Genomic DNA, 14,929 nt, shown 5'->3' with positions numbered 1-14,929 from the left:
GATCTAAATAGAAATAAGACAACTTCAGATGAATATGCAAATAAGATTTATTTATATTTTGCAGGTACATTATCAGGTACTTTATCATTATAAGAAACAATATAATTAAAGTGGATCTCAATCTAACTTGGAATCTCCTTGATTATCAAAGGTTTTATTTATGCCAAGTGAAAAAGCAACCAAAACAATGCACAACTTGGCACAGTTTTCACCTTTAACGAACCCCACACAGGGCAGACCACCTGAATTCTTCACAAGAAGAAAGGATTAAAATAATGTGGGAGATCCAGCTCCCTTCACACATTGCCTAATTTAAGCATTTCTTAATAGTACTATTTCAAGGAGCTGGAGGGAACTTGCAGAGGGTTTAGAACAGGGGTCTTCTCCTCACCTCTTGGAGGGCCTGTAGGCTTTTAGTTTTTGGTCCAACCCAAATTGTCAGTTAAACAATTCCCCTTATTATTTTCTTAAACACAGAGTATGTTACTTCAAGTATCTTTACATTTGATTATTTCATTAAAAATGTAATCATAAAATACCTCAGAGCCCAGTTCAAATTAAACTTGTGATCAATCAGACCCACTACATAACAGACAGAACAGGCTGGAACAAATACCAGATATCAGGGCCAGAAAGCTAGCCTTGTCACTTCCACTCTTTTAACCTTTAATTAGCTGACCCTGCTCCTGAATATCACCAACATGAGTGAGGATATTCTAAAGCTGCTAGCCTATGTTTTACATTCTCTCCCAGACTAAACAGCCAATTGGATTGGAAGCAGTCAGGGAGTGTTTATATCAGTAAGGCGCAATTTTCAACACCCTTTTGCCTTTGTTTTGGTTCTCTATCTTTTCCCACTAATGAGATGCTTCTGTGCCAGTTACAGTTTGATTCCCAAATTTGTCAACAGTCATCGGAAGCAGCTGCTATTTAGCAATGACAGGCACAATTAGGATTCGAAACCGACTCTCTTGCAAATCTTGTTACAAGCGCTCTTCCAGCTGAGCTCTTATGCCCTATGTCTTCCAATAACCTTTCCCCCCCCCCCAAAAGCAAACTCTTTTATTGTTTGTACACTAGCCTCTGAAATTTCAACTGTATCTGTAGCTGCTATTTAAGATGCAGAGTTTACTGGCCTGTGGTATACAGGGCGAGGGCCCAGTTAATGATGTGTCAGTGATTTATAATCTTTTACCCTCCGGAATCTTGGGAATAAAAGTATAGAGCTATGAGCCTCTTGCAGAAATCCCTGATGCATTATTTTAACCAAACTTCTACAATGTTTGTAATGCTAAATACAAATGTGTTCCGGTTTGATGTGATTAATGAATGGAGTAAAATTATGAATTGTTCATGTATAATAATGACAGGAACAGCTAGTATTTGGTTCCAAACCATTTCTGTTTCACATCTGCTAACTGCATGTGGCATTTTATCACAACCTTTTCCCTAGTTTTTGAAACTAGATCATTATTACACAAACCAAAATCAATGGGCTATACATTTTGGGTTGAGAGTGCAGAAGTTCTATACACTCCTTACTGAAATTTTATATTTTTGTCTTCTTTTCTTCAGTGACACAACTGTAATCAAATTTAACAACATTAATTAAGTCTAGCCACTGTGTCAATAATAAATGGATCCTTCCCTCTATGCACGATTCCTGTTAAGGAAGGATATTCTTATATGGTTAAGATCTCCAACTAAAAGATATCATATCCTTCTGGAAAACAGTGAGACATCTTTCACAAGTGTTTAGCTTGCATTACATCACTACTACACTATCATTGTACATCTGCTCTAATACCTGACCTATAAAATAAGGTCTTGACATTCACAAGGGTTTGGTCTAGAGAACCATCCCAAATAACCAAGTACACCCCTATACCTTTGTATAAAGTACTTTGTATGTTTGGTTAAAAGACAAAAGTAACCCTTCCTTGTATGAATATTTAAATCTTAATGAACTTTAAGTTACTTACAATAACATTGATCAACCACAACAAACAATGGCAATTATAAATGTACAGTAATCAGTTAAAATAAACACTAATCCCTCCTCTGTGTCCAGCAGATGCCTACTCTCAGTGACAGTGAGCCTGTCTCCAGCCTGTCTTTTTCTGTGCTGCTGATACAGAACTGGGAGCAGTTCTGTTACTAAAATACAAAACAAAGACAACACTCGGGTACGGATGCTGGGTCTTGAGTTCTTGGGGAGGGGCAGGCAGAGGCTCACTAGCTAGATTCGTCTCCAAATCCTAGCCTGCTGCAAAGCTAATTTGAAACCAGTGCTTAACAACCTTCAGCTCAATTTCATCCCTCTCCTCCCTTCTTCAAATAAGAATTTGCAGATGTCGAGACCCTACTGCGTTAACTCTGTCTCCTTACAGAATTTAGTTCCAGAATCTTGGCTCAATTCCAGTCTGTGCTTGCATAATCTGCCCTACTGATTAATAACTTATTAGTATTAATCTCACACCGTTCAGAGCATTAACTGTAAAATGATTCATGAATGACTGACAATAAAGCTATCTCCTGACAACAAAGAAACTTAGAATCAAACACAGTGGAGAAAAGGCATAAGAAGTTGCATCGGGATCATGTTATATTTTTGCAGTACTGACTGTTATGTTTAAAATGTTGTGATTTCAAACTAAGTTTCTGCAGAAATGGCAGGTAGATGGTGGTGTTGTGATTAAGGGAAGGAAAGATGAAGGCAAGTGATGGGAACCTCTACAGGCAGAACTGGAGGTACAACCAGCAATTATTTCATCAACATCTTACTCAATGTAACAACTCTACCACCCCTTTCAGGAGCTGGTGCTGCTGCTGGTGCTCCAGAGGAAACTAGAAAACCTTCAGACACACCAGACCTCCAGGACCATGTTAAGACACTGCTGGTCCTGAAGCTGCAGGTTTCAGGAAAAAGCCATAGGGAGGTCAAACACAGAGCTGATGAGGTCATACAGACTGTTGTGTGAGAACTGAAGGCTGATGCTGTCATTGTGGATGGAAGTTGCCCCCTCGTGCTGAGCCACTTCATGGAAATACTTGCAGATCAGAGGCAGAACCTAGCAAACAGAAACAGTGTCAGAGCAAAGGGGTATCATGCCTAGCTGTGCTGATGAGAGATGTAGATCATCACTGAGAGATGGTCCCTATTAATTAAGAAACTGAAGTAGGGATGAGGTTGGCACAGTGGCGCAGTGGTCGGCATTACTGTCTTTCAGCACTGGGGCAATGGGTTCAATTCCTGAATGGAGTCTGTATGTTCTTCCGATGTTCTTGTGGGTTTCCTCTGGGTTCTTTGATTTCCTCCCACAGTCCAAAGACATACTGGTAGGTAAACTGGCTTCAGAAAGAATTGCCCCTAGTGTGAATGGTTGCATGTCTGTCTGCCCTGAGGTAGACTGGCCCCCATCCACAGCGCACCCTGCCTTGTGCCTACTGTTTGCCAGGATAGGCTCCAGGCCCCCCACAACCCTGAATTGGAAGAAGCAATTATAAAATGGCTGGATAGATGGAAGTAAGAATGACTGGAATTACCTTTACTATAATTAATTTCTTCTCTCTGGGTTTTCCATCTGGGAATTTTTCTCCAAAGCAAAGGTAGATTGTGTATTCTGGGGATCCACGGTTGTTTTCTTTAAACTCCTTCAATTCTGAAATGGAGTAAATATGCATATTTTTATAAAAGTCTGCTGTATTATTATTTAAATATATCACATCAATACTGACCTATTATGTGGCATGTAGGTACATCATAGAAAGTACATCAACATTTGTTGAGGTAAATATGTGTCCAGAACAATACAGCACATATGTATTAGGGTGTATCCATATTTTATAGCTGTTGGTCAAGTCACAGCTATTAAAAGTGATTTTATAATGTGTGCAAGGACAACTTTTTCTGTCTCTGTAACATTTCTCATTAAATACTAACAAGCTACTTCCTTTGTCATAAAGGATGCAAGTCGTTTAGGAAGTAATGGATTGTCTTCAAGCATTTGGCTTTTGTTCAGAAGTCATTCTGAGTTTAGGAAAAAAAATATCTGACAAGTGGCAATGGGAAAAAAGGTTTGGAAAAATGTTTCAGTCACTGGTGTCAACATGACTTGAGGAAAGAGGGCCTTTAAGAATTAGTTGGTTTCTCAATGCACAATGAGCCCCTTTCTGACAAATGAAGAACGGGACTGTCCTTGTGCTCACAGGTGTTCTGTAAGCAATACTTTCTCAATCAGCACATTGGCACTTACAATTAATAGCAATAATTAACAGTACAATAATAATGGTTTCAATTATTAGCAATTACCATTAGTGTACTTTTGAAAGCTGAGGAGCTCCACTTCCCTGTTCTGGGGTAGTTTATGGGGTTCCACATTGACAGGAGTGTTGGGGATGGCATCAGAGGTGATGCTGTACACGTGACACTTGTCCTGACGTGTACCATAGATGCCAGTTGGCTTGACCTCCAGCAGCAGCCCACTCTGAATGCTGTTGAGGATCTGGTTGGTGTACTCAATTTGCTTGTGGTCAACTAGCTGCTCAGTGCCCGGGAAGCACACAGCCTGCCCGGCGCCCAGCGCAGGGTTCTCATTGTGGTAGTGGAGCTGTACCCTGGGGCTGCACACCCGGGTGGTGAGAACAGTCTTCTTCCTGTAGAAGATGGTAATCTCCAGATCATTCACATAGGGCTGGTTCTGGAGGTGGATGGGAGGCTGGTTCACTACTGTACAGGGAGAAAAGAAGAAGGTGTCAGACTTGTAACAGAAACAGAAGGAAATGATTTCTAGGATTATGTCTACCAGTTGTGCTCCTTTGCCTCCTATAGGCAAACGAACAGCTTGCGTATTTTAATGCGGTAAAAATTCAAAGATATTCCCTCAGTTAGCCACTCTGAAAAGCTGTTTTTTCAAGTTAATTGTGTTCTTCAGTCAACTAAGCATTTATTATTCTAGAATAGATTATTTTCCTAGTCTTTTTAAAGCAGAGCCCAAAGAGCCGGTGAGAAGCTGTTAAATTAAGCCAGTTGTTAAAGTTGTCCCAGTTTCAATGAAAATCTGCAGAAACACTTGCCCTCCAGGACAAGATTTAGACATCCCTATTCTACTAACACACATCAAAGCAGTGTTACACAAATCCAGTCTCTCAAGGCCATAGTGTCTTTGGGTTTTTCTCCACCTCTTCTGGACATGACCTGATCATAAGCTTAACTGGATCAGTTTAGCACTGGTGGGCAATTTAAAGAGGCCTACGACACCAGCTCGGTTTTGTTCCTTAAAACATGAAGCTCTGCACCTCTGTACTGAAACATTACCATAATTTTACTTATGTACGGTAGTGAAAAAACAAAGATGTTATAACCGGAATTGGCAAACTTAGTTACTGAGTACTGTTTGTTTCTCATTTCTATATTGTTTCAACTAAGTCAGTAAGGACCAATTAAATAGATAAGAAGCCAAAACTGCTTTGATTGCCAAGACTTAATTAGGTACTGATTAAAAAATACCTTTAAAAAAATCGAAGGAAGCTTGCATTTGAAGACAAGGTTTGCCTGCCCTTTGACGGGTTTTACCAGAAAGCAAGAGAGAGCGAGAGTGACCGTGATGGCCAAGATTGGCAATCACAGCTGATTTGACTTTTTATCTACTATGCTGTTTCACCTAAGTCATTAAGGACCAATATAGAAACCAGAAACAAACAGTACTCAAGGACTAGGCTTGCCAACCATGAATGTGACCATGACCACTATTGATTACATCTTTAGGAAGCAGTAATGGACACTCTAGGGCTAAAAGGTCCCAAATTTTAAAAGACCTTTTACTCGGGTCTTGGAGTTTTGACATATTTTAATGGTCAGTTAGCAGTGATTGATCTCAGTTAGATCCCATTCAAGCTCTGTTGCAAAGAAAAGCAGAAGACTACATACCTCTTCTGCCAAAAAGCTCTTCTGCCAAGAGCAACAGACCTTCTGACTAACTGATGTGTTTTGGGGGATTTATTGTTAAATCTCTTGTCTGAATCCATGCAGAATAGTGACATTCCAAAGCTTTCATGTTTTGGTTGTTCTTGTGCTGGACCAGAGGTTTCAAACTCAGTTTCAAGAGGGCCTTGGCTTTTGTTTCATCCTGAACAACCAATTGAGTGTAACAAAATTACTATAAGGCTAATTACCTTAAAGATACATTTTTACCTTGGACTTCTCATAACATTCTTTAGTTGCCTATGAAACACATGGAGCCTTGTAAGAGGTCAAATTGTTAAGTATCAACTTGTGCAACAAAAAACAGACAATTGGACATCCTCCATGATTAACGTTTGTGAGATCTGTGCTAGATGAAAGTTAGCTGTATCTTGAAAGAAAATGTGATCCAGCCCTACAGAATGAGTAAAAAGTGAAATAAACTGCTTCACTACACTGGCAGAGTCTGCTGATCCTTTTGTTTTTGGTACAATTGTACACAAGATACATTGTGTCCGACGGTAGGCAGAGCGACGTGCCGGTTGGAATATTCTCGGTCGCAATTAATGGCAACGTCAGCTCAAAGATTTGGTTCAAACCACCAAATGGAGACGGGCGTGCCGACAAGCGAACCCTGCTGATGTGGGATTAACGCTAGGATGAAGAAGAAGAAGTACACAAGATACATTGTGATGGTTCTAAGTCTTTTTTCACCCCAAGTTATTTTAACCCTCCACTCCCCACCCCCTTCTGCTTTTTTGATACCTACCAGTAACGTAGGAATGCACTGGGACATGATCGGCAAATTTCTGGGAGGTGATCTGGGGTTCAGTGCTCATGGACTCAATGTGATAGACATTATGCATCTCAGCAGGAATATGGCATCCAGAAGATTCTTCCAATGGGATGTTTTCTGAGGAAAATAAGTGTGCCACTAGACTTCAATGTGCAACATGCTTATGTTTCTGAAGCAATTCCTAACATGTCATCTAAAAACTCCAGTTCACTAAACCAGTCCAGATAAGTATGGTGTAATACCTGCATGCTGGTTGTCCAGATTAAGGGTGAAGAGCTGATTCGACAGGTCCTGTGGCTAATGAAAGAGAAAACATTAATCAGCTCTCTTGATGCTTTATAAGCTAATTTAGTGCCTGTAGAGTGTGAGGTCACAAATGGGATAAAATGAAAACAGAGGTGCAGTACATTTCTCCCTTTTGACTTAAAGGTTTAACTCATTCCACATTGAGACCAGCAGTCTTAATATTGAAGCAAAGAACATACCTGTGTTTCTATGTATTTAGGAGTTTCATTAAGATGCATATTCTGGATTGGGCAATAGCTGGGCTTTATGTTCAGGTGCTCATTTTGATCACTCTCAATGTCGACTTTAGGAAACAAGGGGAAACATTGTTAAATACCATAATCTGAGTTGATGGAACAATCCATCAAATACACAATCATATGATACTAATTGGAATGAGTTTAGCACTTCATTTCAGATTAACAAATGCTATTGATTTGATCAATGCATCCTGACCATTCTAAAATTTCCATGTGATGTCTTTGTTGGTCTTTACAACACAGCAAGCAATTTCAAAACGGCAGACACAGAGGAAATAGGATACTGTCTAATTGTTTCAAGCCTTCATAATGCAAAGAATGCATGTACACTGGCTTTCTGGATTAGGGAATAGTTTATGTTACAAGTTACAAGATTATGTTGCAAGTTTACTGTATTAAGCAGTTTATTTGCATAGCACATTGAAAACTTCAAAACAGATGAGTCAGTTTCTGCAGCAGTGGGAAACTGCTTACCTGCAAAGTTGTGTATGATCTGGTAAACTTTGTGGGGGTCATCAGACTCTTTGGAGTGGTCTTCTATTTTTCTGAAGTACTTCAGGCTATGCAGGGCACATCGGAAGTTTGTTTTCCACTTGGCCTTGTCATTTGGGTTTTCTGTGATTTTGCCACTGGCATAGGCCCAGGCCTGTAGAGCAAAATGAGGAAATATTCTGTCATTACAATGGTCTTCTTCCACCAACAAGGAAAAACAAATATAAATAGGAAGGTGAACCCATATATGCAACTATTTAACATAAAATAGTACCCAGTGTTAGCTGAGCATTTGTAGTGTTTTTCCTCCAATAATCCCAATAATGTCCAAGTTATCTTAAAGGCAATTATTGTGTCAGGCTTAAATATAGTGTGCCTATCTGACACAAACTGTAAAGATTTTATTTTGATCAACAATGTTTTCCCAGTTGGACTACAACCAACATGTATTTTCTTTAAATGCAACACTTCCAAATAATACCTAATTAGTTATTATTACCTTTATCGCTAAAGACTAAACCTGTCAAATTACACAGTGTTTTATATTTACTCCTGCACCTACACCTTGTATTGTAAATCTTACCTTGTGTCAACTTTAATTCAAGATCTATTATCCTCAAGGGGAAATTGTGTCAATAAAATTGAATCCAAAGCATTACAAAAAATGCAAACCTCACCATCTAAGAATTCAGAACAATATTTCAAGAGATAAAAGAATCGCATTCATTAAGAATGACATTACAGAGGGAATGAGAGACTTCTTTAGACTATTGCCGTGACACATTGGGACACAGAGGTGTTAGACTTCAAAACCCTTTGTAGAGTTCTACACTATTGTAAAACTTGGCTGAGGAACTGTACCATCAAACTTACAAAGAGAATGACCTGTTTCACATTAATTCCCTTTATAAAAAGTGCATTTTGTACTTTGAGGACAGTTATAGAGACTAATACCAGCAATACTGACACAAGCCTCCAGGCCCATACCCAGAATATTTTGTTGTCTTCATCATTGCAATCTTTCCTGGAGTTGTGCTTCCAAGGAACTCGGAACTTGTCATTGTCCACCCAGCAGAGGCCTGGATAGTCACCACTGTTGATCTGCTGGATAAGCCATTGCCCAAACTGGGGCTTATTGTAACTGACACTGCTTAAGGAATAACAGGAAACCCTGCAGTGAGTCAACGCAGTAACAAACAAAAATGACAGTGATCACAGAACATACATATTATAAGTCTTTGGGTAAATGCATAAATACAGAATGTGTTGACAGGTTAGGCTACAGTGCGCTGTCTTCGTTAGGAAGAAACCATTATAGATGATGCCATTTCCTAACTGTAATTTTTTAACTGCCATAAACTAACCTAAGTCAAAACCATGGATTTACCTAAATGGCTTTTTAATGACCGATAGTGTACATCACTTTGTAATGCTTCACATGCAAACTATTGATGCCATGTTTCTTCAGTTTTGTTCTCATTTACTCTGGTTTTAATATCCATGCTTAAAACTGATGATGAAATCCTTCAGACCTATTGCATTTCCATAGTGCATCAATATATAGTACAGTTCACTATCATTACTGCAGACTTTCAATTGCACTTCTTCAGCAATAAAGTTGGAAATGTTTTTAGAAATATCTAAAGTATTGTACAATACTGCCATAACATTGAAAGTGCATGTATTGTCAAATCATGCATAAATACATTCACATTAAAGTTGTTTCTTCCTCTTTAAATTTTCTTCCCAGAGCAAAAAAAAAAAGCATTTAAAGTCTTCAAATGCTAAGTATGTCAAATAAATAATTAAAATTGTAAACACCCGTAATGTACTACAATCTAAATCACCGTTCAGTTCATGCTGAAAGTTAGCTCTAGAACTGGACACAGATATTAAAGTTGTTGCTTAATCTGTGCAAAGAGAGAAATAACACTTGGCTCGTTATTTTTTACCTTTGCATTGTCGAGTCGATGTCAATGTCAATGTCAATTAGGTGAGGTGATTCATATAGCTGTTACCGCCAGATCCTTTTAAGTTCTTCTCAGCGATATTTCGGTCGTGGAATTGTTTTTATACTATCAGCAACAAGCACCTGCCTCCAGGGAGAAGGGGAGGAGCCAGACTGTCTAAATAAGGACTTCTGTGGCCATCTTTGGGCTAGTAGGTCTCACTTCCTTTCCGAGAAGTCACGAGGTGAAACCGAAAGTTAAATCCTGCGGAGAGGCGCTGCCTTGCGGGGAAGCAGAGGAGTCTTGCCTGTTGCTAGTTCTGGATTGTTTTATCACCGACTTTCGGTCGGATTTACAGCACAGAGAGTGTACGGTAACACAAATTGTTGTTTAGCATTGGAGCCTAGCTTGAGCAACAGAGTAAGGTCTGTGAAATAAAAAGATTTGATCACAGGCTGATATATGACATGATCATTTGACCCCTGTATTTTCTTACGTGTTTGTAGAAATATCACAAACAACATTCAATAGAGGTGTACTTTTGTGAAGATCCATTCGCTATGATTTTAGTGCTTGCAAGGCTTTAAGCAAAATGCATTTAGTTTCAAACGCTTACGGAAACGCAAATGGTAGCACGAAATTAAAGAGCAACGTATTCATAACTAAAAGCAAATGAGCTTCTAAGACGAGATTTAATTTCAATTTGATGACCAGATTTAAATTAACTTCAAAGAGTCCTTTGATTTTTTTGATTTACGATTGTTGACTGTCCCTTTTGTTCTGGAATCTTTATAATATTCTAGAGATTTCTTGTTTGAGAAATTGAAATTGATTAGAGGAAAGGATTGGTGTCCTGCTAAGAAATCACCAGTACCAATGGAAAAGCATGACCTACTGCTTCTCAGCCTGTGAGGATGGACATTCTTTCTTATAAGGGACCACACCAAAAAATATAAACATGGTGTAAAAATGGTCTGTATGACCAAGGTGCCCAAAGGACCTGGTTAGTGATATGCTTCCTGTAACTGAGCAAAATATTTCCTTAAGTTGCATGTTCTTACTATAGGATATTCATTTTTAATAAGACATATTCCTAGTCAATAAGCAATGTTTCAAGGGGACTTAACCTACACTGTATAGAAAAGCATTAGTCTTAGCCCAGAATGCCTTAATATCAAGCATTTAGAACATGGTTGCAACTGTCACTACAACAAGTCTGGAATGTTATTTTCCATCTTATTTAAGATAAGTATGACAGCGCATTCTTCAGATTTAAACTTGGATAGCAGTTAATTTATCCTTCCCATAGCATACTGAAACTCATGCTGAATAAGTAGGTGAGCTTAGTGGCTGTTGAGGTTTTTATTTTAACATTGACCCTTCATCAGTGAAAACATTGAACGATTCATTATGCCTGCTGTGCCTTCCTGACCTCAGTTTGCACAATTTTGCTTTTCAATAAGTCCCAACAAGCCCTCTCTTTCTCAGCTTCTGAAGTAAAGGACAGGGACTTCTGAACAGGTTATTCCTGTTGCATCTGATATCATTATTTTACCTTCTGAGATGGTGTATTCTATCCCAAAATTTAATTCATTCCTAAAATAAAACCTGAAAACCTCTGTATGGCTCGAGGTAGCCTTACAAGATGTATTGCACATACAGTAGCTGTAATCTCCCTTAACAGATTAACTAATTTTCAAACTAAATAGAGCCTTGGAATGACTCCTTTACAAATGTTTTACAGTGTGCTTGTGCTATATACAAACACTATATACTTTACAATTACAAATTTGCATCTGAAACCTTTAAACACAGCTAATAAAGACTTTATGTTTTCCTGGGTAGCACCACAGTGTGAATTACTAGAAATGCCATCTCCCTTTTCTCCTGGTTGTTCCAGTGAAGTGTTTGGTATTATACCAAAGAAAAAAAATTGCAGCCAATATTTTTTTTTAATTAATGAAAGGTGCAGGACAGTTGACAGACATTTAAGAAACAGACAAATGCATTGATCCCCTTTGCTTTAGAAAGTACTTACAGGGACTTTTTCAAAGTTCATGGGGCCGAAATCTTTTTTCTTCATTTGTTTAGCCAGCAGCACTGCCAGTTTTGCAATTGGCCTGTTCATTAGGTTTTGTGCCATTATATTCCTGCACATTTTCTACATTGCCATTGGCTTTTCAATGTCTTAAGAGCTATATCTACTGTACGTTACAGAAGTGAATAGAATAAAAAGACTGTTACATTAATAAGTAAGGACAATTGAAACATTAATAAGTAAGGATCTGTTTTTCTTGGTTCTGTAGATTATCTGTGCTTCACTGGACATACAATGTCTTTGATAAAGGGAATAGAATTGTCTGATCCACTGCTCAGCTAAGTAACACAGACTCTTTTCATACGTTTAACATGGCCATTTTTCCTAATTTGTTAGCAATTTTGTATATGTAGCCATATTATTGTCTCAATCTAGTTATGTATGATGGAGAAGTCTGTCAGTTAAAGAATGGGTCAGGCATTCTCATGCTCCTTATAATTAAGTTGTTAAACAGAAGCTTGGGGAGAAATCAAATTTTAATCTTGCACTTGTGCTTTTGTGTGTATAAATATATGCCTGATATGCACCACTTTTATCACACTCCTACCTACACCTCATCTTCACCCTCACAGCAGCATCCTTGGTTCATTCGTCATTGATTGGGGGGTTGTCAACCTTGATTTTGTGACCAAGGCTGTAATTTCCTCAACCAGGCTATTTAACACCAAACATGAACATATTAAATATGCTGTGCCTTTATATTTATTGTCTCATCTTGTCATCATTAGAATTTGACCAAACTGCTGAATTTGGTTGTGATGCCTTCACCTGTTCAGATGATTCTCAGCGGGACAGTCTTTTGGTATAGTTACTCAACAAAGGCAGTATCACCCTTTGAGTGTGAATAAAGTAATGGATCAGCAATGGATTCTCAATGTGCTATGAATTATATAATTTCTGTTTTTCATATTTCACACTGCTGTTTTGATTTTGTAGTTGATGTTAGTGCTTGCTTTGTTTATTCTTTGCACATAGCATAAACCCTTATAAAGCCTCAGCTAGGCTAGTCAAATATGCTTGTGTAGGAGTTGGGGAATGTGGGCAAAGTTAGGAACTGTATATATATCATGTACATGTTTTTCCGTCATATGATGCTGAGGTTGTCACATGGAATGGAAAAAGTCACTTTACATACCAAGTTTTCTTTGACAATAAAAGATGGTTTTTAAAGTTGAATCTGGTGACATTTCCAAAAGCCTTGCATTTATAGGTTTAACATTATTGTTATTTCCAAAACAGTCTCAGCTGTACAGTATAGCAGCTGGTCTTTAGTTATGCTTTTTGTCACATGGACAGCTCAATTTGCTTAGATATAGAGTATCTTTATAAGCTCATAACTCTGAGATATGTCAGTTGTTTCTATTTATCAAAGTTGTCTCATTTAAATTGGTTGATAAAATGTTTTTTTTAGATTAACTTTTTTTTGTTCTTTATTATTTCCGTTTCTATTTTATATCTTGATTCTCAAGAAGCCCTCTCCTGTTTTGAAGATGAACTCTGACTTCTTTTAGGAAACAGCTGACTGAGATCCTCAGATCAATTATCTACTAACAACCAATGAGTTTGAAAGGCCAAATTGCCACCATTTGTATGGAACCTATCTCATCTTAAGAAAAAAAATGTTTATGGTTAGGGTCGTAAACTGAGATTGTGAGATCTTTATTTGCTTCAAGATTTATTTTAGGTTCTTGAAGGGCTTAACCAGTACAGATGCTCTTTTCAAGCAGAGATATCAGAAATTTGAGCCTGGGCCATCAGATTGTGATTCTCAATACAGTGGTGCACCAGTGGCAGAACACAGTCACAAACAATTCGGAGTAGTAGACTTGGAAGTGAGGTGTGTCTCAACATCAGCACACTCATTATTGAAACAGTCTGCTTGTCCTGTGTGCCATGCACTACCAAGATAGTGCATTTACAGCCATATCCGGTCATATTTGGTAATGGAAGCAGATGGGACATTCAGAGGACAATTTAGCTTAGCTGATCAACAGCCTGCATGACTTTGAGATGTGGAAGGAAACCAGAATGGCCAGAATAAACCCATATATGGATGACATGCAAACTCCACACAGAGGTTGCCCCAAATTAAACCCAGGACCTAAGAGATATGAAAAAGCACTATCTGACTTGCTACTGGTGACTGTAGAGTAGATTCATGTTGAGGACTCTGGATTTTGAACGGGAAAGTTGTGTCAGGTTCACCTCCTGAATAGCTTCTGTGCTTGAACAATGTACTTCTCTCAGATTACTCCACTGTACTGCCAACTGTATGAAAGGGAAATAATGCAAGTTGCTTTTGAATGAAATATATGGTCAATTTTTTTGTGGGAGTATGGAACAAGCTACTCAGCCATGTTGGTGAAGTGGAACAAATTAATGAGATCTTCCAATCAATTTAGTTCTAACTTTTAAATAGGCTAGATTGGCCAAATGGCCTTTTCTTCTTTGTAACATTTTAAATGATATGTTTTTAAAATATATTCATGGAGACAAACAGACTTTCTGTCACAGGAAAGCTGTGGATATATGGAATTCCCTTGGTAATTATGAATGTAATAAATGGTAATTAGATATTTTAAACTAGCCTGGATCTGTATATTTGTCTCACTGAAGATACTGTATGGTTCAGGGAGAGTTGTAGTAACAGACCTCTTATGTGATTTGCATGCATTTAAAAAATCCCAAATGTTAAACATGAGCTCCCTTGGTGTTACTGTTTTGTGGTCGGAATTGAAGGTTTTACTTTTTTAGTTCCTTCAGAAAAAAACTGAACCCAGCTGCTCTGACGTTCCCTTAACCAAGAGTATCTATTCTGGTTTTATAGTGACCACAATGGAAACGCTGTGGAAATAAAGTTTCTAAGAAGCTTGCAGAAAAATGATTTCACTATTAACTGAATATTAGACAAGGCCTCTGCTGTTTGTACCTTTCCTGGTGCAAGATAAGGAGATTTGAGCTTCAACTGTAATGACTACTACTGAAGTGTAAAAATCTGAAAAGGTGGGAAGGTGGGAAAATATTTTTGTGGAAAACTTTATTGTATTGCATTTTTATAATGTATTTGATCATTTGAAGACCAACAAA

The 14,929-nt window shown here is 38.2% G+C and overlaps 1 protein-coding gene across 3 annotated transcripts; it reads right to left on the bottom strand.

Moving 5' to 3' along the window:
* Positions 1-32: 32 nt before the first annotated feature.
* On the bottom strand, positions 33-9,830 carry irf7 (interferon regulatory factor 7). 3 transcript variants are annotated; one of them, XM_088934750.1, is made up of 9 exons: positions 9,748-9,830; positions 8,783-8,945; positions 7,778-7,949; positions 7,244-7,347; positions 7,001-7,055; positions 6,732-6,875; positions 4,313-4,729; positions 3,547-3,662; positions 33-3,071 (listed from the first exon to the last, which is right to left on the bottom strand). In XM_088934750.1, the coding sequence occupies exons 1-9, from the start codon at positions 9,753-9,755 to the stop codon at positions 2,919-2,921; spliced, it is 1,332 nt and encodes a 443-aa protein (XP_088790876.1). In that variant the 5' UTR covers positions 9,756-9,830; the 3' UTR covers positions 33-2,918. The 3 variants fall into 3 exon arrangements, with proteins under 3 accessions (XP_088790876.1, XP_088790877.1, XP_088790875.1); XM_088934751.1 differs by having other exon boundaries at positions 8,783-8,942; positions 9,748-9,827; XM_088934749.1 differs by having other exon boundaries at positions 8,783-8,966; positions 9,748-9,770.
* Positions 9,831-14,929: the final 5,099 nt, after the last annotated feature.

This window comes from Atractosteus spatula, chromosome 16, assembly GCF_055471065.1.
Source record: "Atractosteus spatula isolate fAtrSpa1 chromosome 16, fAtrSpa1.hap1, whole genome shotgun sequence".
In the NCBI taxonomy this organism is placed as follows: Eukaryota; Metazoa; Chordata; class Actinopteri; order Semionotiformes; family Lepisosteidae; genus Atractosteus; species Atractosteus spatula.
Note: the sequence above shows the minus strand (reverse complement) of the source record. Positions and strands in the feature narration are given on the sequence as shown.